The sequence below is a fragment of the Propithecus coquereli genome, unplaced genomic scaffold, assembly GCF_000956105.1.
Source record: "Propithecus coquereli isolate 6110/MARCELLA unplaced genomic scaffold, Pcoq_1.0 Scaffold147, whole genome shotgun sequence".
In the NCBI taxonomy this organism is placed as follows: domain Eukaryota; kingdom Metazoa; phylum Chordata; class Mammalia; order Primates; family Indriidae; genus Propithecus; species Propithecus coquereli.
Genome location: NW_012139080.1, coordinates 7265527 through 7291303, shown reverse-complemented (window position 1 = coordinate 7291303; position 25777 = coordinate 7265527). Strand labels below are relative to the sequence as shown.

General features: G+C 33.8%; 1 protein-coding gene across 1 annotated transcript in view; it reads left to right on the top strand.

Moving 5' to 3' along the window:
* ERCC6L2 (excision repair cross-complementation group 6-like 2) overlaps positions 1 to 25777 on the top strand; it is a 112207-nt gene that overhangs the window by 35059 nt on the left and 51371 nt on the right. Inside the window, exons 6-11 of the mRNA XM_012640018.1 lie at positions 3348 to 3488; positions 4930 to 5043; positions 6204 to 6323; positions 12017 to 12088; positions 12679 to 12824; positions 23971 to 24066. Coding sequence (XP_012495472.1) covers positions 3348 to 3488; positions 4930 to 5043; positions 6204 to 6323; positions 12017 to 12088; positions 12679 to 12824; positions 23971 to 24066 — 689 coding nt within the window. The remainder of the gene's footprint in view (positions 1 to 3347; positions 3489 to 4929; positions 5044 to 6203; positions 6324 to 12016; positions 12089 to 12678; positions 12825 to 23970; positions 24067 to 25777) is intronic.

Sequence of the window (25777 nt, the reverse complement as noted above, 5' to 3'; positions counted from 1 at the left end):
ATACTCTATGATGTTCACGCAACAACAAAATCACCCAAAATTACCTAATGATGCATTTCTCAGACCATATCCTTGTCACTAAGGAATGCTTGACTGTAATTTATTTGTATGGCGGGCTAATATAGAACCCTGAGAAGACCCACAATATATTGAGAAATATACAATTGACCCTTGAACAACATCGGTCTGAACTGCAGGAGTCCACTCCATGCAGATGTTTTTCAATAAATATATTGGAAAAATTTGGAGATTTGTGACAATTTGAAAAAATTCACAAACCACATAGCCTGGAAATTTTGAAAAAATTAAGGAAAAGTTAGGTATGTCAAGAATGCATAAAATATATATAGATATAATCTATTTTATCATACTACAATAAAATATGTACAAATCTGTTATGCAAAGTTAAAATTTATCAGAACTTATACACACTTTTACAGACTTTACATGGTGCCATTTGCAATCAAGAGAAATGTAAACAAATGTAAAGATGCAGTATTAAATCATAACTGCATAAAATTAAACGTAATACATACTGATAATTTTGTAGCCACCTCCTGTTGCTGTTGCAGTGAGCTAAAGTGTTGCGAGTATCTGCTTAAAGTGCCATGTAATACTAATCATCTCTGTTTGAGTAGTTCCTCTCTCTAATAAATTGCATATCACAGTAAAAATGTGATCTGTCATGGTTCTTGGGAATTTTTCCCTGTGTTTAGTGCAATACCATAAACCTTGGGTGATACCAGAGGACCTGTATGAAATGCCACTAGTGAGGCTAGAAGTGCTTCCAAGAAGCAGAGAAAAGTTATAATGTTACAAGAAAGAGTTGAATTGTTTGATACATACCATAGATTGAAGTCTGTATCTGAGGTAGCCTGCTGTCTTAAAATAAATGAATCCAGTGTAACGACCATTGTAAAAAAAGAAAAGGAAATTTGTGAAGCCATCACTGCAACTATGCTAACAGGCACAAAAACCTTGCATTTTTTGTGAAATACCTTTTTATATCATATCGAAAATGTGGCTTTTATGTGGGTACAGGATTGCTGTGAGAAAGGCATACCTATAGACTCTAATATGATTTAGAAAAAAAGCAAAGCCATATGACAACTTAAAGCAAAAGAGAGGTGAAGGATCTAAAGCTAGAGAATTTAAATGCCAGCAAAGGATGGTTTGATAATTTTAGAAATTTTGGAAAGTGGTGTTTGGCTTTGAAAGTCAAGATAATATGCAAAGCAGCTTCTGCTGACCAAGAGGCAGCAGACAAGTTCCCAGATGCCATTAAGAAAATCATTCAGGAGAAAGGATTAAAAATCCAAACAGGTTTTAATGCAGATGAAAGTACCCTATTCTGGAAAAAAAAAAAAAAGCCACAAAAGACATTTATTAGTAAGGAAGAAAAGCGAGCACCAAGATTTAAGGCAGGAAGGGGTAGGCTAACCCTACTGTTTTGTGCAAATACAGTCGGGCTTATGATCAGACTGCCCTTACCTATAACCTTATCTATAAGGCTGCTAACCCACAAGCCTTGAAGGAAAAAGAAAAATACCAGATGCCAATTTTTTGGCTATACAAGAAGAAGACCTGGCCAACTAGAACTCTTTTTCTGGGTTGATTACATTGATGCTTTGTTCCTGAAGTCAGGAAGTACCTTGCCATAAAAGACTAACCTTTTAAGTTCTTTTGATATTGGACCATGCCCTTGGTCACCCAGAATCCCATGAGTTCAACTATGAAGGCATCAAAGTGGTCTACTTGCCCCCAAACATGGTATCTCTAATTCAGTCTCTAGATCTGAGGGTCATAAGGACCTCTAAGGCTCATTACACATGATTCTCTATGGAAAGGATTGTAAATGCTTTGAAAGAGAACTCTGATAGAGAGAACTTCATGAAAGTCTGGAAGGATTACACTGTGGAAGATGCCGTCATTGTTATAGAAAAAGCTGTGAAAGCCATCAAGCCTGAAACAAATAAATTCCTGCCGGAAAAAACTATGTCCACGTGTTGTGCATGACTTTACAGGATTTATGAGAGAGCCAATCAAGGAAATCATGAAGGAGATTTTGGATATGGCAAACAAAAAAAAAATGAGATGTAAAGGGTTTCAAGATACAGATCTTGGAGAAATTCAAGAGCTAATTCAAAGAAATTTAAGACACCATAGCAGAGGAATTAACAGAAGACTTGATGGAGATGAGTGCTTCCAAACCAGTGCCAGACAGTGAGGAGGCAGATGGAGAAGAAGGAGTGACAGAAAACGAGTTGACATTAGTCAGTCTGGCAGAAGGGTTCAGATTATTCAAGACTGCTTCGAACTTCTTTTATGACATGGACCCTTCTATGATATGGGCACTGAGACTAAAGCAAATGGTGAAAGAAGGATCGGTACCATATAGAAGCATTTTTAGAGAAATGAAAAAGCAAAAGTGAGATAGAAATTACAACATGTTTATATAATTACACCAAGTGTGCCTGCCTCTCTTGCCTCCTCTTCTGCCTTATCCACCTCTTCACCTCTGCACCCCACCAGCAAGATCAAGCCCTCCTTTTCCTTCTCCTCCTCAGCCTACTCAACGTGAAGACAGTGAGGATGAAGACCTTTATGGCGACCCACTTCTTCTTAATGAATAGTAAATGTATTTTCTATTCCTTATGGTTTTTTTAACAACATTTTCTTTTCTCTACCTTAGTTTATTGTAAGAATATAGTATACATTCTTCTGCATGTGGATATCCAGTTTTCCCAGCACCACTTGTTGAATAGAGATTCTTTTCCCCAATGCATATTTTTGTCTGCTTTGTTGAAGAGTAAATGACAATATGAGGATGGTTTTATATGTGGGATCTCCGTCCTATTCCAAAGGTCTATATCTCTGTTCTTATGCCAGTACTGTGCTGTTTTGGTTACTATAGCCTTGTAGTAACCTATTGCAACTATTTGTTAATCAACTATTTGTTATTGGTAAGGTTTCCAGTCAGTAATAGGCCATTAGTAGTTAAGTTTTGGGGGAGTCAAAAGTTATATGTGAATTTTTGACTATATGGGGGAGTGGTGCCTCAAACCCTCATTGTTTAAGGATCAACTGTGTAAGGAAATCACATTTGTTTTTCTGTATTATGATTTCTTTTAATTAAAATAACTGGGGTTTATTTGAAAATGAAATTATAATTTATATTCTCTAGGGTGATTGGGAGAATTGGGAGAAATTATCATAATGATGTAACTAGAGGAAAAAATTAGTTTGTGAGCAGTTTTCCCTATTACAATCTGAAATCAGATGTGCATTGTTATTATTATTATTGCTATTAAAAAGATACTAATAATTACCTTATATTATCTTGGCAGATGGTGTATTGTTCTCTGACAGATTTCCAGAAAGCTGTCTATCAAACAGTGCTAGAAACAGAAGATGTGACTTTGATACTTCAATCTTCTCACCCTTGTACCTGTAACAGTGGCCGAAAAAGGAGAAATTGTTGTTATAAGGCAAGCATTTCAGTATGATATCTTTACTGTCTTGCTTTTGATTATATAGTACTCTGTTCTAATGTCAAAATAAGTAGCAGATAAGATAACTTTTCCTCAGACAGTTCTTTAACTTTCACAGCTTTAAGTTTTTAAAAAAGAAATAGTTGGCTGGTCCAAAGGTAGTGAGTTATCTCTTGATTGTTCACAGGTAGTTACAGATCGAACTCCTTGTTCTACTCTTTCCCCCTTCTCACTACTGCACTTGACTAGTCTAAAAAAAATAGTAATCACATACAAAATACAATATTCAAATGTATTTTCAAAAAGTTAATTTTAGAAAGTAAGCTTCAATGTGATATCCTTCTTTTCAGTTTTTAGTGGGAAATATCTTACTTTGATCTTAAAATTTCATTTCACTTTCAGGAAGTTTCTCATTATCCACTAACAGTAAACTAATGTACTCTTTTATAGCAGACTTAAATATTATTCTGATGTTAAGTACGGTATCAATGTAATAGAAAGTCTGTTATTAGTAAACTAAAGTTTTTTTTTTAGAAATTATTTGTACTTTTTTACCTTCTGTCTATATTTCTGCTCATTTTTCACCTCTTCATAAGAAGTTATCTGTCACATATCTGTGTACATAAAGAGACCTCAACTAAATATTTATCTAAATTGATATTTTTTATTTTATTTTATTTAAAAATTTATATTTTAGAAACAGGGTCTCACTCTGTCACCCAGGCTGGAGTGCAGCAATGTGATCATAGCTCATTGCAGCCCCAAACTCCTGGGCTCAAGTGATCCTCCTGCCTTAGCCTCCAAACTAGCTGAGACTATAGGCACATTCTTCCATGCCTGCTTATTATTATTATTATTATTTTGGTAGAGATGGGGGTCTCCCTGTGTTGCCTAGGCTGGTCTTGAACTCCTGGCCTCAAATGATCCTCCTGCCTCAGCCTTCCAAAGTGCTGGAATTATAGGCATGAGCCACTGCACCTGTCCTAGATTGACATTTATTCTGTCTCATTTATTTTGCTATTTTTAACCACTTCCCTTTTTTGTTATAGCCCAGTTTCCTGGGGAATCTTGGAGTATAAATGGGAGATGAGAGAAAAGGGATCCACGTAGTACTGTAGAGTTTTTTTTTTTGCCAGGGACCCCTTAATGGCAGTATTTCTATCACCATGTATCATGAGGATAAATACTTTCTGTAATGAAGACTTTCTCCCTTCTTTTATTAAAAACATCATTGTATTATGATTCACCAAAATTGTGATTCCACATTAGTGATTTGTGGATATTTCATATAAATAGTTGACCATCATTTTCTTAGAATTTGTGCCAAAAGTAAGCACATAATAAATATCATTATAAGTGATATATTTTATGATGTAAGCAGTTACATAGCCATGCTAGTCCTTTCTTGTTTTTATTTTCTATATTTCTCTGGTTACAGACCAATTCACGTGGTGAAACAGTGAAAACCTTGTATCTCAGTTACCTTACGGTCCTTCAGAAGGTAGCTAACCATGTCGCACTATTGCAGTCTGCTAGCACCTCCAAACAACAGGTTTGGGTTGGATTTTTACATTTCTTTATGATGCTATTAGTATAAATATTTTATATTTGGTATAAAATTGCTTAGCTAAATATCCTTAAGTTTTTTTGTATGAAATTTTGGAGGAAACTGACTTGCTTATTTTTTGATTTAAGTATTAAGGAGTATGTGCACTTAAGTTTAAAAGAAAAATCTCACAAAGTAAGAAAATGTAAGCTTAAATTAAAATAATAACTTTTTATGCCTCTAATAATGTTCATGTATTTATTTTTCCAAACATTCTTTGGTATAATTACTAAATAAGATGCTTGATGAGTCAGCCCTATTCCTCTAATAATCTACTGGATAAAATGAGGGTTTATAATAATCTGTATATTAAATATTAAGGTTGTTTCCCAAACTGACAAAAATCAGTAATTTCAAAGTTTGGGCTTAAACACAATCATTTACTTTGGTCATTTCACTTGTGTCTTATTCTAGAGCATAACAGAAATGAAAAGATCTTTTTAATAGCCACTTATGTAATGATTTTATATATTTTTTGTGTTATAGTTGATGCTGTTTAAGTATAATTTTGAAATCTCATAACAATTTAACACATTGACTGTCATACTAGAAAAAAAATTTTTTCCTGGGGCCACGGTGTTTTATTAAAACAAAACTATCCTTTCTAATTTGTTATTTTTTATTGTTTTATATGCATGAGTTATATACAATGCAATCCACATTTTTAGAATTAAATTGTCAATATTAATTGTAACAATAAGAATATCAACAAGTAAGATTTTCACAAACCAGCTGAGGGTTTTGCTTCATGCGGCCACAGGCTCAAAACTAGCCTGAGTTAAATACAAGTCATAAGGCATTTCAATGTGTTAATATTCTTCTTTGGTAGTACTGTTTACTCCTTTGGAAGTATTTGGCTCCTCCTTGTTTTAGAAATCATAAAAAATGATAAAGTTAGTAGCCATATCATTAAGAATTCATCAAAGCCATATATGTTTAACATATCACTTTAAGATTTTCTGAATTAGTCTGACTTGGAGAAGGTAAAATCTTCAAAGTAATATATTCCTTCTCAATTGAAATTTTTTTTCATAAACAATTTCAATTTATACAGGTTTAAATGTGTTAAGTTGAAATATTTTTCCTTTTACTTTTTCCCCCTCAAGGAAACACTTATCAAAAGGATATGTGATCAGGTATTTTCCAGATTCCCAGATTTTGTGCAGAAAAGCAAAGATGCAGCCTTTGAAACACTTTCTGACCCTAAATACAGTGGAAAAATGAAGGTAAGGGCTCTTCTTTCAGGTTGCATACACAGAGGGATGGTACACAAAATATTTGTTCAGTGCTATGGCAGGGACACCAAATAATCTGAGCAAGTACTCAATCACTCAGGAGACACAGTGGCTATAGACAACTGGTGTAGCTGTGTCAGCCTTTATTAGCTTACTGTTAATCCTGCATACAGATGTGTGCACATAGTAGGTTCTCAGTAGCAGTTCCATCAAATATACTTCAGATTTCCTTATTGATATGTTAGATTTATGCCATTTTAAATTGTATGTTGTTGTCACATATCTAATAGCTTCTCCTCAAATGTATAAGGAAATAACCTACAAGAAATTTAAATGCTAACGCAAAACAGGTAGGTGAGGATAGGCGTTAGCTTGGAATTAGAGAAAGGAACTTCTTGAAGAGTTCAAGGTAGGCAAGACCTCTATGCCTAGACTGGATTTTCTGCCTCTTAATTTTGCTTGCAGACCTTGATTGTAAGGTTGCAAGGGAACATTTGTTACACAAAGGGAAACTGTCCTGTAGCTGTGCTGCTCTTGGTGATGTATTATGAGGGAGGAGTGTGAAAAGTAAGGCTAGGTTCTCCCACCTTGACCCAAGCCTCTGGGCATTGCCTGTGACAGCAGCCTGAAATGCTGACAGCTTCCAGCCTTCTTGCAACAGAATTAGTTTGTTTAGCCCCTTAGTAACTATCAAGAATCTTTATTTTGAGATTCATAGATTTTTACAGAACAATTCTCAACTTTATGTTATAATTAAGAAAAAGGTAAGTTATTTCTTTTGACAAAAGGAATAAAAAAGAAGTAATTCAGAGGAGTCAGTTTTTGTTTTTTCTTAAAATTCTGAAAATACTTTTAGCAATTAATCTAGATAAACTCATTGTGGTTTAGTTTGCTTGGGACCTCTAAATTCAATGATACAAAATAGAAGGTAGGAATATATATAGTAAAGATGATTATATTAAAAACTTGTATGTTTTTTAAAATAAATTATGTTAATGAGACTATCATATCATTTATTATCACAATAAATAATTTAAATCTAATAATAACCTATTTTTGTCTTCTATTTCATTGACTTTAATTATTTTTAAACTAAAAAACATAAAAAACCCAATTAATTTAAAACTGAGCAGCTATTATTCCATAAGTTAAGCCAATAGAATATTTCCAGAAATCATGGCTTCCTTTCAAAACTGCATTATCCACTGCTGTTTGTTTAAATTTTATTCTTTGTGGACTCTTCATTTAAAAAATTACCACTATTGAAGCTAAATAGTTTTATAACTCTGTGTTTTATATTTTTTATATATCCATTAAAGATATATTTTTAAAATAGACTTTTAATTATAAGAGTTATATACATAGGAATAACAGTGTCTGATTAAGATAATTATTAGATTTAATTTTATTCTGATGTTTAGATGGGAAAAAGCAAGCAGAAGTTGTTGCTGAAGGCTGAGTAGGTATCTTTACATGTGAAGGAAGCAGGTAATTTACTTGTTTTATGAGAAAGCACAAACAAAACAGAGGCTGATAGTAATAAACTAGGGATATATGTTTAAGACTGTGTTTCATCATTTGATTAGCCACATCATCTGCTGATACTGATCTGGTGATGCAAAACCTATCTCATAGGATTATTGCCTATGGGGTTAAGAACTCCAAGTAATTGCATTGCATGTACTTTTTGAATTCAGGTGATAAAAGATCTTTGTCCTCCTTGTCATAGATCAGCCTACAGCTGCAAGGACTCTGTGAATGTAATGCCTGCTGTAGTCTTTATAGCCTCAAAGCTACACTCATGACCCTAGCTCTTTCTCTTGAATGTTAAGGTTTTTGACCTCAACTACCATTCAAAGGGGTGGTCACAAGTGGCACTCATTCACCTGATAAGAATCCTCACTTTTCTTTCCCTTGAAAAATGCCACAGAGCCACTTACTGTGAGGGGCACCAAAAAAAGAGTAGGAAACCTGGCTTGGTGCCACTAGGCTTACACAAGGGTCATGTTCATCTTTCTAGGCCTTTCTAAGTTGAGAAAAATTAGACCCAAGATTCTTCGCTGTGAACACCCTGAACTTTAGGATTCCTTTTTTTTTTCTTAATTCAACAGAATCTCTCTCTGTTGCTCCAGCTAGAGTGCAGTGGCGTCATCGTGGCTCACAGCAACCTCAAACTCCTGGGCTCAAGCCATCCTCTTGTCTCAGCCTCCCAAGTAGCTGAGACTACAGGTGTACACCACCACGCCTGGCTAATTTTTCTACTTTTTATAGAGACAGGGTATTGCTCTTGTTCAGGCTGGTCTCAAACTCCTGACCTCAAGCAATCCTCCTGCCCTGGCCTCCCAGAATGCTAGGATTATAGGTGTGAGCCACCGTACCTGGCCAGGATTCCTTTACAGGTGGATTGTCCTGTTCTGTGGAGGACAATTGAGTGATAAGACATTGGGTCTGTATTGTTAAGGGTCTGACATATATTAAATACAGTGTCATTTTTGAAATTTATGGTAAGGGATCTTGATTTATAGTTATTCATTTAGTTAGTTTCTTTAAACTAACCTAATAAAGACCTCTAGTCTAAAAACATTCACTTTTCTTATTACTTTCTGTAAATTATTTGAAAATACCTAAAATTGCAGTAGGTATGATACCGCCTCAAACAATGAGAATGGATTTGTACACAATATATCCTTCATTTAAAATATTGACACAGAAATGGGGAGCAGGTGAGAGGAGGGTGAGGGATCACAAACAACCTGTTGGGTACAATGTACACTATTTGGGTGACAGGTACACTAAAAGTCCTAACTTCACCACTATACGATTCATCCATGTAACAAAAAACCACTTGCACTTAGTTATTCAAAAAACAACATGTAACAAAAAAACCACTTGTACTCACTTAACTGTTAAAATCTATTGAAATAATTAAAAAATTGTAAAGAAAAAAAGCATAGCGACTGTATTTTCTTCAATAGAAAGTGGTTATAAGCCACATTAAATTATTTTCTAAAATGAAGATATGAATAAATTGTGAATAAAATATTTAAAAGATATAAATAAATAAGATGTTAATATCTTTAAGAGAATGAGAAGACAAGCCACACACTTGGAGAAAATATTTGCAAAACAATAAAGGACTGGTATTCAAAATATACAAAGAACTCTTAAAATTCAACAATAAGAAAACAGTCCAATTTAAAAATAGGCAAAAGATCTGAACAGAGATACCTCACCAAAGAAGATATACAGGTGGCAAATAAGCATATGAAAAGATGCTCAACATCATATGTCATTAAGGAATTGCAAATTAAAACAACAATGAGATACCACTACACACCTATCAGAATGGCCAAAATCCAGAACACTGACAACCCCAAATGCTGGTGAGGTTGTAGAGCAACAGGAACTTTCATTCATTGCTGGTGGAAATGCAAAATGGTACAGCCACTTTGGAGGATAGTTTAGTGGTTTTCACAAAGCTCTTAAATATTAAATATTTAAATATAAAAAGTATTACCTTAAATACTCTTACCGTACAGTCCGGCAATCGCACTCCTTGGTATTTACGCAAATGAGTTAAAATGGGTTAAATTTTAATGACTTTTTAATGAGTTAAAAATTTAACATCCACACAGAAATCTTACATGAATTTATTCATAATTGCCAAAGCTTGGAAGCAACAAGATGTCCTTCAATAGGTAACTGGATAAGCAAACTGTGGTGTAGCCATACAATGAAGTATTATTTAGCAATAAAAGGAAATGAACTATCAAGCTATAAAAAGACATGGAGGAATGCATATTGCTAAGTAGAAGAAGTCAGTCTGAAAAGGCTATATACTATTATTAATATATGATTCCAACCATATGACACTCTGGAAGAGGCAAAACTATGGAGACAGTAAAAAGATCAGTGGTTCCCAGGAGCTCTAGGGGAAGGAAGGATGAATTGGCAAAGCACTGAGAATTAGGACAATGCAACTATTCTGTACAATATTGTAATGGTGGGATACGTGTCCTTATACCCATAGAACTGTACAAGACTATGAGTGAACCTAATGTAAATTGTGGACTTTAGTTAATAATAATGTATCAATATTCATTCGTCAATTGTTACAAATATACCACATCAATATTAATAATTATTATTAATGATATATTTTCTGATAATATTAATGTTAATATCTATATTAGTAAGAGAAAGTGTGGGGGCATGGAACTGGGAGGCGGAGAGGAAGTATATGGGAGTCGTCTGTACTTTCTTCTCAATTTTTTTTATAAAACTAAAAATAAGATATCATTAAAAAGTTAATGTGTTATGTGGGATTCAAATGTTCATACTTTATATAGAATTGGTTATTTTATTAAAAAATAAAGCTAAATGGGCCAGACACAGTGGCTCATGCCTGTAATCCCAGCACTTTGGGAAGCCAGCAGAAGCTTGAAACCAGCCTGGGCAACATAGTGAGACCCCATCTCTACAAAAAAGTTAAAAATCAGTTGGGTGTAGTGGCACACACCTGTAATCCAAGCTACTTAGGAGGCTGAGGCAGGAGGATCACTTGAGCCCAGGAGTTCAAGGTTACAGTGATTACACCACTGCACTCCAGCCTGGGCAACAGAGCAAAACCCTATCTCTAACAAAACAAACAAACAAAAAAGTGAAGCTAAATGCATATAAAACTTACTTTATATGTCCTCCAGATGTTAAAATAATGTTTACCTGATCTGTGACATTTTGATTCACCATTTGATTGCTTGTCTGAGTAGATTTTTTTTTCTCCATAGCTTTTTCTGAGGGACTTGGGAATAGGAGTCAGAGTTAGCACAATGCCTTCTGTTCCTCAACTATTAAGAGAGTGTTATGTTGGATATAAAATTTTTTATTTAAAAGCTTAAATATTTATCATTGAATAGATAAAATTGCTTAATTATTTATCTCACAGTTTAGAAAAACTTTAGACTTAGTACGGAAGATTCCTTTGCTCCTCTGCGGATTGCTTTTCCACAGTGTTCCACATTGGCAGATGTGGAAATAAAAATAATAGTGTTACTATTATACACAAAGCTTTGGACTGTCTGCTTCCTCCCTATAACCACCTTGTGTGGGGGCAGATTATTGGCATTTTGAGGTCAAAATCAAATCTGGAAGTCAGAGCTTACTGTAAATAGAGAAACAAAGGGGAGAAAATGAGACGAGGTGTATATCTGACTGATTATTCTAAGAAAATAAATATCAAGACTTTTAGAACCTAGATGTAATTGAACACATTTCATGACATCCATCTACAGACAATTTAAATACTTCCTAAAAGGAATGCTGCTCTATAATTTAGTTTCTTAACATATTGTAGGTATAAAGAAAGTGTATTTTGGAAATTAAATTAATCCATTTAAATGCATCCCATAATGTAAAATGCTTCCTTTTTATTAAAACCAGATGAGATGAAATAAAAGTCTGTGGGAACTTTACCTCCTTATTGACAATATGGTGATGAATAACATTTGATGTAATATCTAATACTTTATTTCTCCAACTTGGAAAAAATAAAGGGAATTAGAAAAGATGACTGAGGTTAATATTGTATAAAAACAATTTTAAAGAAATTCTCAAGTGATGTTTATATGTATAAAGTGTACTTTTAGTTGGAACTGGTTCACTGATACTGTACGGTTCATTTTCAGGTCCTTCAGCAGCTTTTAAATCATTGCAGGAAAAACAGAGATAAAGTTCTTCTCTTCTCTTTTTCCACCAAGGTGAGTTTCATCTATAGGATATTCTTGATTCGCCCATCCCTAACTCCTGAGGCATAAAACATAAGGAACATGACAGCTTACAGCCACATTTTCTGCCTTAACCACACAGTAGGAAATGGTAGTCAGGTGAGCAACTTACAAGTTTTCAAATAGACACTTAAATTTCAGTTATGTCAGGGTTACTGTTAAATAGCAAACTCAAAGTTAGATTTTTATTTTCTGTAGATGTTATTGCTAATAAAGTGTTCTTTAAGAGATTTAAGATATTTTAGAAATTAGAAAATAGCACAAGTAATGACAATATATTTATGTAAATGATTTGACTAGTAATTTTCTTTTTACTTGGCTTCAGTTTAAAAAAATGAGAAGATTGATTTTTTTTTATAACAAAGGTACCTGAACATTAAAGCCAGTTTCAGGATAACAGAAATATATGGATCAGAAGTGAGAAAAATATTTATTGCTCTTGAAATGATAAGAAAGAAGTTGTGAGCACCAGTAATTAATACTCAGTAAATCTAATCTCTGTAGTGGCATGAAACTTAATAAAGCAAGAATTCATGTTTGCCTATCTCCATACCTCTCCTCAGCTGCTTGACGTACTACAGCAATACTGTATGGCATCTGGGCTTGATTACCGACGACTTGATGGAAGTACAAAATCAGAGGAAAGAATCAAGATCGTGAAAGAGTTCAACAGTACACAAGATGTTAACATTTGCCTTGTCTCTACAATGTAAGAAAATAAAATTTGATAACTTGATTTTTATCTAATTGTTTTTAAGATTTAGGGCAATTTTTAAACTATTACTGGATTAATTTTCAGTGGTTAAGCTTATATTGCCTTGTTTTATTTGGCTTTAAGGAGAAGCAGCAAAAATGCTATTATTACTAAAATAATATCTTAAGAGTTTTACCTAACTTTTTCTCATTTCCTTTATTATTGCTGAATTCCCCATATAAGTCTGGGTTTATAAAGGTAACAATAAAAAAAAGAATGTTTCCTCTTAGGAATTTTCTGTGGTAGTGTTTTGACTCATGTCTTGTGGTCAGAACAATCAGACTTCTTATTAATGGGATAACTGAGAATCACTGTAGTAGCAGTTTTCCAGCTGTGCTCAGGGAGCCCTCAAGAGCCCCTGGGCTAGTGGGCCAGGCATTCTTTCCTCTGCCTCTGCCTTGTCGCAACTGAAGCAGCTCCACAGTTAAGAGATTTTATAAAAGGTAAATTGATTCTAACACCTATTTATGAATAGCTCATTAAGAAATTTTAAAGAATATACACAATTCCGAGAAAGATTTAAATCAATATGAACACCTAAGTTAGATTAATCCCTTTTGGCAGGTAACAAATCTATATGTTTTGATATCTTATGTAGTAAGAATTTTATAGATTCACTCCCACTATCTTTCAAAAAGAAAGGGACTTTAAAACTAAACATATGTAAAATGCACAAAGTAAAAATTAAATAAGAATAACAATTAAAATGAGGAATAAAATATGTTTATGAATGAGCTACTGTTGTACACTGAAATTATTCTTGAATTCCTACAACTCAGGCAAAAAGAGAGCAGCTTTGGATTTCCGTTTTATTGTATATGAATTCAAAAAGTAATTTCTTGCATGAGTCCTTATATACAGAGCATTAAATGACATAGAATACTGTCTTCAATTAGGTTTTGTAAAGCACACATACACTTTCTTAGTTTTAAAATGATGTTTCAAAGTAATAAATGCACTAAACAACAGTTCAAATAGTCCAGCACCTGTAACGACGAGTAGTCTCTCACTCCTCTTCTGCTCACCTGCGGGTCAGTTTGCTGAGAGGTGCCGTAAAGCTCCCAATCATCTCTTCCCCTGTGTCTCTCAGAAATTGCTTACCTATCCATTGAATTTTTCATTTTTAAAAGACTGTATTTTTCAGTTTTAGAAGTCCTATTTGGTTATTTCAAATCTGCCTTATCATTTTCCTTGGATTTTGTTCTTTTTTTTTTTTTTTTTTTTTTTGTGGAGCCTTGCCAAAACAAGGCCTCAAAAAATTGGTACAAAACTCAGAATTGTTTCTCTCCACCGAAATCTTTAGCAAAAGGTGAAAGATTTATACGATCTGAAGAGAAACCAGAGTGTGGATTTTGGGCTTTATGATTTCTAGCCTTTCTTTTATTTCTTAATAATTTTAAACATACTGTTTAAGAATACCTTTTTGGATGGCATTTTTGCTCTGTTAACTTCTGTACTTGGCGGTGCTAATCCTTCTATTTGTTGTTTCCTCTGTCTCTTGCATGTGGAAGATGGTTTCTTCACATGTTTTGTCATCTTTTTTCTTTTGAACTTATCTTCAATGGGGCTTTTTTCCTCTGTGGAAATCCTTTGGAGACTGGTTGTAGGAGTTTTCCACCTGTGTGGTTTTGCTTTGGCATCTGCTAGGCATCCTGACCAAGGCAAGGGAAAAAGTTTTGGATTTCAATTTTCCTGTGACTGAATTCAAGGAGTAATTTATTGCATAAGTCATTACATAAAGAACCTTACATAATATAATAAATACATCATGTATGGTTTGCAAAAGGCACATAAGCTATGCTTTTGTTTTTCTCATTTTGCAATGATTTATATTTAATTTCTATCGTAGCAGAAGCATTTTCACATTGGCCTAGCCATTATTTTGCCTGAATATAAAGTCTTTCAACTTTATATGACTTGAAATATCCGTTATGAAAGAGATGTTTACTATTTATTATTATTTGTCTATAAACTACTTTCATAACTTTGAATCACTGCTCATCTGCATTGGATCCATTTTTCCTGGATTCCATCCCTTCTTCATTCTTCGTTTGTCCCCTTGTTTTACTGGAAAATATTAATTTTTAAGGTTTGGTCCATCAACTTTCTATGTATCTTCTCAGTCTTTGTGATGAGCATTAGCACATACCCACCCTTTCTTCTGTGTTTGTCACCTGTCCATATTATCTGTCAACTATTTTAAATTTTACTTTGTCAAGGCATTAATGTTTTTATGAAGTCCTGTAACAATAACCAGGTTATTGTTCATAGGTTGACTCTAAAGTTTGGAGGCCAAAAAACAACATTTACATTATTATGATTTTGTAAGCATTCTTTAATTCCAGGCTAAGTAGTGCTAAAATAATTTCTCTGAATGTTCATGACCTTTCGGCCAATTCAAGGAGAACAGTCATAGTATCAACCTCAAATGACTTCTCTTTTCTAAGACTTCAGCCATTGTTTTATGTTTGGACAGTTCAGTTCATTTTATATTTCAATGATGACTTTCTTATTCAATTTTCTTCCCTTGGTGTATTTTTGCACTTTACAATAATCCTCAGTGTGTTACTAATTCTCATTCACACTTTCTCTTCTGTTAAGTCCTCTGTATCCTGAAGACCTTACTCCTGAAACCTTTTATCCTCTGTTTCAATCTGGCCTATTTGTTTTCTAGACCTGAGAAAGAACTGTCATCTTGAAGCTTTCTTTCCCTGCTCTTCTGTATTGGATCTTTTTCCTGGGTTCCCTGCCATTTTCATTCTTACTTTGGCCCCTTATTTTCCTGAGAAATATCCTCAAGTAGCTTTGTAAGCCAGGATATATGGAAAGCAAACTTTCTTCATCTTTGAGTATAGGAAATGTCTTTTATGTGCCTTCTCACTTTGGCTAACTGTAGAATTCTAGATTGAAAATCATTTCCTCTTGGATCTTTGAAGGGCTTGCAGCATTGTTTCCTGATATTTAGTTTTACAAAATAGATGTCCAATGCCAATCTGATTCTCATTCCTCTTTGGGAACCCATAAGAGTTTTTCTTCATCTATGGTATTGTAAAATTTCACAGTGATATTTGAGTCTTAGTGTGGATCTTTGTTCATTTATTATGCCAGGCACAATGTGAAGGTTTATAGTCTTTTTTATTTCTGGAAAAAAATGCTTTTTTAAATTATTTCTTTTACAATGCCTTTCTTTTCTTCCATTTTCTCTGGTCTCACTCTCTCGCTTTCTCTCTCATATGCCAGGTTTTCAGACTTCAGAACTCTTATATTGATTCTTTTCATCTCTGAACTTTTCTCTCATATTTCATGTTTTGTCTTTTTGCTCTGTGTTCTGAGATATATCATTTTCCAATCTTATTATTTTATTTGAAATAATCACAGTTTCAATCTAGAATTTTTCTTGCTTTCTAAGCTCTTTTGTTCTCTGAATTACCTTGAACATTAACTTTTCATAATCATTTCATTCAGTTTATTTAAAGGGTCATCTGGCATTTTTCCTGGGGTTTGGTTTTCTATTGGAATTATTTATGTTATTAATGACTTTGAGGAAAATTGGCATTTTTGTGATAGTAATCCTTCCTATCCATGAACATGGTATCTCTTTATGTTTATTTAGGTTTTCTCAGAAGCATTGTTTAAATGGATACTTCCTTTGACCCTTTAAACTACTTAATTCATAACAATAAAACTTATTTTATTAAAGATATTTTGTGGAAATTGAGATATAGTTAAGATGTACTTTTTGATATACTTATTTGATACATGAAGAGAATGTGGAGGAGCTAAGGAATGAACAGTCTGCATGCTTATTAGGTGTCTGCCTCAAATACTGGTCCTCAGCTCGAAAAGGGCAACATTCTATTTATTGCTTAAGAAATAACTCTTTGCTGTTAGTGATATAAAAACAGAGTGACAGGTTCTAAAGTTTAGGTTTCTGAGTTGTATTATCATCAAACAGATAATCATCTCATCTCCAGAGGGAGGGTGTAGGGTTTCTTTTCTTTAAAAGGAGCTTTGCCTCTGCTTTAACTCAGCCAGGTCTGTAACTTCAGAAACTCTTAGAAGATTGCTACCTCAACTAGCAGAGACCTTCTCTGTGGCTCTCTAAGGCATCTGAGATGAATTCGTGTCTAACTTCACTATCAAGAAGCTAACAGGAATAGTCGGTTAGATTTATTAGATATATGAACCTTTAACTTTTTTTCTACTTGTTTGATGTCTAAATCCCCCCACTTCCCTAAGTTACCCATGTTCATCCTTTCTAAAACTTCCTTCTATCCCACCTCACTCCTTTCTTTAAGTTCACTTCTCTGTGACATCGTTATGCTATCACCTCTAATAAGTAATTTTCCAAAGGAGAAAATTCAATTTCTAGTGAGCACTGAACTTTAAGTCAGAACATGTGGGTTTGTATTCAGACACTGACCACTTAGGAAACCTCGAAGAGGTTAATTAATTTTTTTCTGATTCTCAATTTCCTCATCTGAAAAATGAGGATAATATTTAGCCGATACAGCTGTCTTGAAGATGAAAGAACCAGTATAGATGAAAATGTCTTGCACAGTTCTTGGTATATAGTAGATGCTTAATAAATGTCAATTTCTTTCCATTTTTAATAGAAATTAGAGGAGAGAGTATTGTCATTTTTCTCTCCCTGGATGATTAGCATCCAGTGTAAAGCAGTACCTAAGTGTGAGTTGAGTTTTTTGATACAATCTAGGCAGTTGACAAGGAAAAATTTGCAATATAAAGCCTCAGAAAAAGGCTTGAAAGACAATTGGAATTAGAAAAATGGTTAAGAAAGAAAATCAGTTTGTTCTTGTTTTTTAGTTTTGCTTTTCCTTTTAAAAAACACAAAATTTTATCATTGTTATAATATTAATATAAAGTGATTATTAAATATAGGGTATGTAGATCAGCAAATTCAAAACATGGAAAAATCACAATTGCTGTTATGTAAAATCTAATAAGCTACGCAGGCAGCTCAGTACACAAACATTATATACATTCAGTTTTGCTAAAAGATACCTTTGCTTTGGAAATAACTTCATTGCAAAAGAAATGAATAGTATTCTGATATGTTTTGGCTCATAGAAAAATGAATCTAACAAAACCAGTAAATAATTTTATATTAATAAAAAACTGTCAAAAATATATCATTAGTGGCTTCTGTTCACTGTATACCTTAATCACAGGTCAAAGTAAATGAAGACAAAATTTTTGACTTCCATATGAGTGGCAAAAAGACTCTTATAGCACAAATACTGGGCACAACTTCATTCTTGGTATTAACTTTCACAATTGCACACTGGTTGACTAGAATCAATTTCTAAGCAAACCTTATCACTTGAACCATAATGCTTTCGTAGTTATTCACTTCTAAGGATTAAGAATGTGGGGTACTATACTTTAAAATTAAATGTTTCCAGATGATATAGTTGCCTCTCAGTAGTTCAACACCATGATTCATAAACTTTGAAAGGTTCTGGAGAAAAGTCATTTTTTGTTCCTTGTAACTTCTTCCAAAAAACTGTCTTAACTTCTGCAGCAAGATAAGGACATTACTTTTATTGTATATCCCAAGAGAAAGAGATTCTAAACTACTCATTTAAAATATACCATCAGAATTATCTTATATACCTATTGTTAAATCTGCCTTTATTGCTTTATTTTATCTCAGTCTCATACCTTTTTGTTAAGTTCAACAGTTTTCATTGACCCTTAATGTGGGCCAAGAAGAATAAGAGATACTTTGCCTTTGAGGAGCAATAGAATCCAATAAACGTTTTACTGGAGTTATATGTGTGGTTCCATGAGCATTTAAGGAATACATAGATTTAAAAAGACCGTAGAAGGATGGTGATGTTTAAGTTGGCCCTTTATAGATATGATTTTGTTAGAAAGAAAAGGAAAAGCAAGTTTAGGTAAAGGGCATTTTAGGCAACGAGAACAGCATAGGTATAAAAATGACCAGAGAACTTAAGTGGCTCGTGCTTAGGACACATGGAGGGAAGAGCTGAGTATGTGACTAAATAGGAGAAATCATTTGTTAGTTTAACAAAACACAGTTTAACAAAGAGATTGTGCGTGTCCATTCTGTAACAGGTCCTGGAGAAGAAGGCAGCTCTTTTAAAGTTTAGAACTTAAAAGTATGGAGGTGGAGGAAGAGTTGCTCAGAAATATGTAAAAGGATGATTACAATACCATAAGGCAAATGCAGGGTAGAAGGAAGCACAGAAGAGAAATATTTAGTTCAGGCTTCATTAGTGATGCTTGAAGGACAAGTAGAAATTAGACAGGCAAAGAAGAGAGGAAAGAATATTGTGTGAAGGCAGTGTGTGAAGGCAACTTTAAGTATTTTGGTAGTTCATGGATAAAGTTCTAGAATGACTAGTGTGATGCCAGCTGCAGAGATGGTGGGCCTGGTCCTTGAGGCCTCAGGAGTTGGTCTCTGATGCATAGGAATTGAGCAGTTTTAAATGGAGGATTGGTAGTTTTTTATATTCTGTGCTTAAAATAATTTGTATGTCATGTGAGAACAGACTTAAGGTCTGAGATAAAGGAGGACAGTTAGGAGGCCAATGAAGTAATACATGCAAATACAATGTATTAATAATAACAGCTTGAGACAGGGCAGTGGGAATAGGGGTGGAGACGGGACTCGTGAGAAAGACATTTTTGAGGTAAATCTGACAGGACTCGATACTGGTTCTCTCTCAGTGGGAAGGGGAGTAGTGACGGAGAACAAGTCTGTGGTACCTAGGGTGGCTTTGGCTTTGATGAGTGCGTATATGGGTGATATCATCAGCCAAAAGAAGAAATTTGGGGAGAAAGGAACTCTAGGTCCAGGGAAGTGTAAAATGTAGCTCATTATAAAGTAAGCATTGATGTTATTTCATCTTGTTTTCTTCTCAGTGGAGACAGAGAACCTGTGGCGTCTCAGTGCAGTATAACCCTTGGCTCTCTCTGTGGTCATTGTGACAGGTCTGAAATGTACTTTGTAGAGTCCTGGCTGCCTACATTGTGATCAACATGTGACTGTGGAAGTAATTCTTAGTACCAAAAGGAGAGTCTATATTAAGTCTATATGGATGTTATTGTTAGCCATATTTTTAATTAAACTTTTTATTTTGAGATATTTATAGATTCACAGTAGTTTTAAGAAATAATACAGAACGATCCCATGTATCTTTTACCCAGTTTTCCCCCAGTGTAACAACTGTAAAACTATAGTACAATATAGTACAATATCATCACCATGATACCGACATTGATGCCGTGAAGATACATGACATTTCTGTTAACAAGAATCCCTCATGTTGCCCTTCTATAGCCACACCCACTTTCCTTTCTCCCTATTGTTCCTGACCCCTGGAAACCACTAATCTGTTCTCCATTTCTATCATTTTATTTCAAGAATGTTATACAAATGGAATCATACAGTATGTACAACATTTTTGAATTGGCTTTTTTCACTCAGCATAACTCCCTGGAAATTCATCCAAATCGTTGCATGTTATCAATAGTTCTTTCCTTTTTATTGCTGAGTAGTATTCTATGGTACAGATATACCACTTTGTTTAAATACTTACCTGTTGAAGCACATCTGGATTGTTTCCAGTTTTCAGTGATTACAAATAAAGTTTATGAACATTTTTGTACAGTTTTCTTTTTGTTTTCAGTCCTCTAGGATAAATGCCAAATAGTGCAACTGCTGGATTGTATGTTAGTTGCATATTTAGTTTTATAAGAAACTTTTAAACTATTTTCCAGAGTGGCTATATAATCTGACATTCCTTACAGCAGTGTATGAGTGATCAAGTTCCTCTTCATCTCCAGTACCATTTGCTGTTGTCACTATTTTTTATTTTAGCCACTCTGATGGATATGCAAAGACATGTATCTCACTGTGGCTTTAATTTGCATTTCCCTAATGGCTAATAATATTGAATATCTTTTCGCATGCTTATTGTATAAAACTGGTATCAATTCTTCTGTAACTGGTAAAATTCTCCAGAGGAACCATCTAGGCCTGGAGATTTTTTTTCCTAAGAGCTTTTAAAATACATATTCATTTTCTTTATTGATTATAGGATTATTCAAATTGTTCATGTAGTTTAGTTTAATAGTTTGTGGTTTTTCAGGAATTGGTCCATTTCTTCTAACTTGTTGAATTTATGAGCATAAAGTTTTTCATAGTATTCACTTATCCTTTTAATAGCTGCGGCATCTGTAGCGATAGCACCTGTTTCATTCCCGATATTGGTAATTTGTATATTCTCTCTTTTTATCTTTGTCATTCTTACTGGAAGTTTAGCAAAGTACCAGCTTTTTGTTTCATTGATTTTTCTCTACTGTTTTCCTATGTTTAATTTTACTGATTTTTTCTATTATATTTATTTTCTTCCTTCTGCTTGCTTTGAGTTTTTCTCTTCTTTTTCTAGTTTCGTAGGGGTAAGACTTCAGATTATTGATTTGAGATTTTTCTATTCCAATGTAAGCATTTAGTGGTATAAATTTTCTTCTAAGCACTGCTTTAGCTACATCCACATATTTTGATATGTTGTATTTTCATTTTTGTTAAATTATTTTTTTTATAATTCTTTGTATTCGAACATTTCTTTTCAGATTTTTTCCTTGATCCGTGGGCTATTTAGATATATGTTGTTTAATTTCCAAGTGTTTGGAAAGTTTTTCTGTTGTCCTTCTGTAACATATTTCTAGTTTGATTCCTTACGACCAGAGAACATACTCAGTATGATTTCAGTTTTTTCAAATTTGTTGAGGTTTGTATTATGGCCCAAGATTTGGCCTATTTTGGTAATGTTCTATGGGTACAAGGAAAAAAAGGATGTGTTCTGTTGTTCTTGGGTGGAGTGTTCTAAATATGCCAATTAGATCCTATTGGTTGGTTGTTTTGTTCTTTTATATCCTTGCTGATTTTCTCTCTTAATAGTTCAATCAGTTGCTGAATGTGGGGTATTGAAATCCTCAACTATAGTTGTGCATTTGTCTATTTCTCTTTTCAGCTTTATTAGTTTGACTTCATGTATCTTTCAGCTCTGCTGTTTTGGTGTGTTCACCCGGTAGATTGATCTTTTTATCACCATGTGTTATCCCTCTTTTTCTTTGCTCTGATGTATACTGTGTCTTATATTAATATAATATTAATATAGTCAAATCTGCCTTTTTTCATAACACTTGCATAGCATATCTTTTATCATCCTTTGACTTTCAACCTACCTATGTCATGATATTTAAAGAGTGTTTTTTTGTAGATAGCATATTGGTGGATCATTTTTTTAATCTACTTTGCCAATCACTGATTTTAAATGGTATATTTAGGCCATTTCATTTAAGGTAATCATTGATATATTTGATTTAACTTTTTTCTGTTTATTTCCTATTTCTGGTTCCACTGTTTCTTTTATTTAAACATTTTTTAGAATTCTATATCTATTTATAGTGCTTTTTAGTGTAGTCCTTTGTATAGTTTTCTTCACAGTTACTCTAGATATTACAATATACATAGTAACTTTTCATAGTCTGTGGTATACAATTTTACCAATTTGAATAAGTGTAGAAACCTTACTTGTGTTTAAGTCCCTTTTCCTATTCCACTTTTAAAATATAATTGTCTTAGGTATTTCCTCTACATACATCGAGCAGCTTACCAGATGATGTCACAATTTTTCTTTAACCGTGAAATACGATTTATGAAATTGAGGAGAAATAGAATGATTTCTATATTTACCTCTATTTTTACCCATTCTGATGCTCCTCTTTCCTTTCTGAGGCTCCAGGCCTTCTTTTGTTATCATTTCCTTTCTATTTAATGAACTTCCTTTAGCCATTATTTTAGGTTAAGTCTATTGGTGACAAATTCTCTTTAGTTTTCCTTAATTTTAGAATGTCATAATTTCCCTTTCCCTCCTAAAGGATATTTTCACTGCATTAAAATAAGATAATTTCAATTTCAATATCTGATTCGTTTCAGTGTTGTCATCTGGTGATTGTCTTTTCTCATTCAAGCTGAGATTTTCCTGGGTCTTGGTATAAGTGATTTTTTATTGTATCTTGGATATTTTGAGTATTATTTTATAAGATTCTGTATCTTATTTAAATCTATTTTAGTGCATCTCCCATGACACTACGCCACCCAAATAGGGGTAGAAATTTAGATTCCCTGTTTGGTCTCTGCTGGTACCCTAAGAGGGAAGTGCTTTATTGCTGCTCCCAGATAGCCACCCCTGACACCACAGAGGATTACCCTATTTTCATTGGGAAGAAAATGAAAGTCCCAGCATCTCTCTCAGTCTTCTCTGACACTACCCCAGAAGGACTGAGTGGTGCCTCATTATAGCCAGGCAAGGGTGGAAGTCTAGCAGCCTCACTCAGCCTTTGCTCACAGGGTAGGGGTGGGGCCACAGATTGTTCCTTGGTGTTTGGCAGGAGTAGATGATTTTTCTGCCTTGTAAGGCTACACCTTTCCTGGTTCTTTGACTAAAGGGAAAAGGCTTTTCTTGCAGCATTTTTTTGTCTGCCACTGTTGGCATTTCCAGTTCACTAGCTTCTCCAGAACCCAACCTGGAATATATTAAGCAGAAAGGAAGCCAGGTCATTCCTTAAGTCTTGTAATCTATCACATGTTTGTCTTCTCTCCATCTTTCAGAGACTTATGTTTATTTTATGTATAATGTCCAGGATATTTAGCTGTATTGGGAGGAATAAGGAGATGTGCATCTATTCCTTGAGTGAATTTTTAAATGTACGTACTACTTTATTTAGCTAGACTGTACTAATGGTTTTTTTAAATTATGTTAGGAAAATCTTGCAGAGTGGTATTTGAGTATCCAAATAATGTAAAAACTGGCACAACCTATTTATGTGGGCTCTAATGGCCGACTTTTTAGGGATTTTCTAGAATGGTAGAAAAAGAATATGCCATAGATATTTCATTTGTGGCATATTTGTGTTTTAATCATCTTTTATGAAGTTAATGCAATATTGTATTCTTTTGGCTGTAGAAACCTGCCACAATTCAGTTGTAACACAACAAATTAATTTTTGCTGTTTTAATGTGCTTTTTATCTACTTCCTCTAGGGCTGGTGGACTAGGCCTCAATTTTGTTGGTGCCAATGTTGTTATATTATTTGATCCTACGTGGAATCCAGCCAATGATCTTCAAGCCATTGACAGGTATGATACTGACAAAATTTAAAGTGATGTGTATATACTCTTAACCTAAAAGCACTCCTGAACCTTTTAGGTTGCTTATATTATAATATGACTGCGATTAGAAAAGAGGTGAAACCTTGTGAAAACTTCCATTTAAGATAACCCTGAGTTTCTGAATCCAGATACCGGGCCAGTAATATCCATTTATTTTCCATCCATCTCAAAATCCCATTAATATGACAGAAATGGCTTAAGAAGAAAGAATAAATCCATAATACTGTATGAAAAAATAGGTCAGTTCTCTATTAGGAGATCAGAAGTTTTGAGAAAATCCTGAAAGCCAGAAAGCAAATAGAATCTGTGTAATAAAGATGTCAGAAGAGAAAAACCACAATCCAAAGTCTGCAAGAAAGAACAGAGAAATGTCAAACATGAGGTTAGTAACTACAGGATATGGGCATAGACAGAGTACATCTTTCTGGGAAATTAATTAATGTGCTGACTGTAATACACATTCCTCTCCCACACCCCATGTTGGGGTTGGCTGTAACAGGTGCTCCTTGATTAAAGCTGAAAGAATATAATTTCACTAATTTTATAAATAAATGGGGGATCTGATTGTAGAAAGGTTCCTAGATTGGGTGTCGGAAGCAGATTATACAGCAGAGCCAAACTTGAAGTAGTCCCGGATCTCCGCAGGACATAAAAAGGGGAGATGATTAAATAGGCCTGTTACCTGCATGGAAACCCAGACCGGTTTTTCACTATGATCCACCTGGTTCCTCATTTTAAATATAAATGGAAAATTAAGAATTATGGGACATTTTAATAAAACTAGCAGTATGAAAAAAAAGTGAAAAACAGACACTAAAGGTAATAAAATACAAATAGAACACTCAGAAAAAAACAACACAGAAAACAAAAGTAGTTCTTAGCAATTAAAACTGTTGCAAAAATAAAATAACTCAGCAGAAGGTCTGAATAATAAAATGGAGAGAACTAAAGGTAGAAATTGATGTGGAAGATAAAAGGAATGAATATTTTAAAACATAAAGTCAAGCAACAAACAGATGTGAAATATTTATAAAAAGAAATTGAGGAAAAATCCCAGGAATCATTATCTGTCTATTCCAGAAAAAAAGAACAGAGAGACTGGAGGATGGGGAGATAATTGAAGACAAACTGGAGAAAATTTTTGTTAATTTTGAAGAGACATTAAGTACTAAGTAGCAATAATGACTAAGAAGAGGAGATAATATATATCTTGGTGATATTTCTAAGTTTCAATAATAAAGAGAAGGGCTAAAGGATTTCAGAGTGAGAAGCAGGGAGAGAATGATTTATGAAAACTGAAATGAAAAGGAAAAAACAAGTTATCAACAGAGAAATGAGAATCAGACTCATTTCAGGCGATCAGATGAGAAGAGATTTTCATCTGCATTATAGGATTCTGTCTGATAATAGAGTTGTCAGAGTGAAAAAATTTGTGTGACTTTATGTGAAAGAAAATTATTTTGACTTGGAATCAATGGCTAAAATATCAACATGTAAGCACAAAATAAAAGCAACCATTGCCATCCAGGAATTCAGAAAATTTATTGCTCATGGTCTGAAAACATTGCTCAAGGATATAATTCAACAAATGAAATATTAAGAAGCCAAAATATAAAAAATCAGTGATAGTCAATGAATATTCTCATATTTATAGTTAAGTCTAAAAAATTGTTGATAG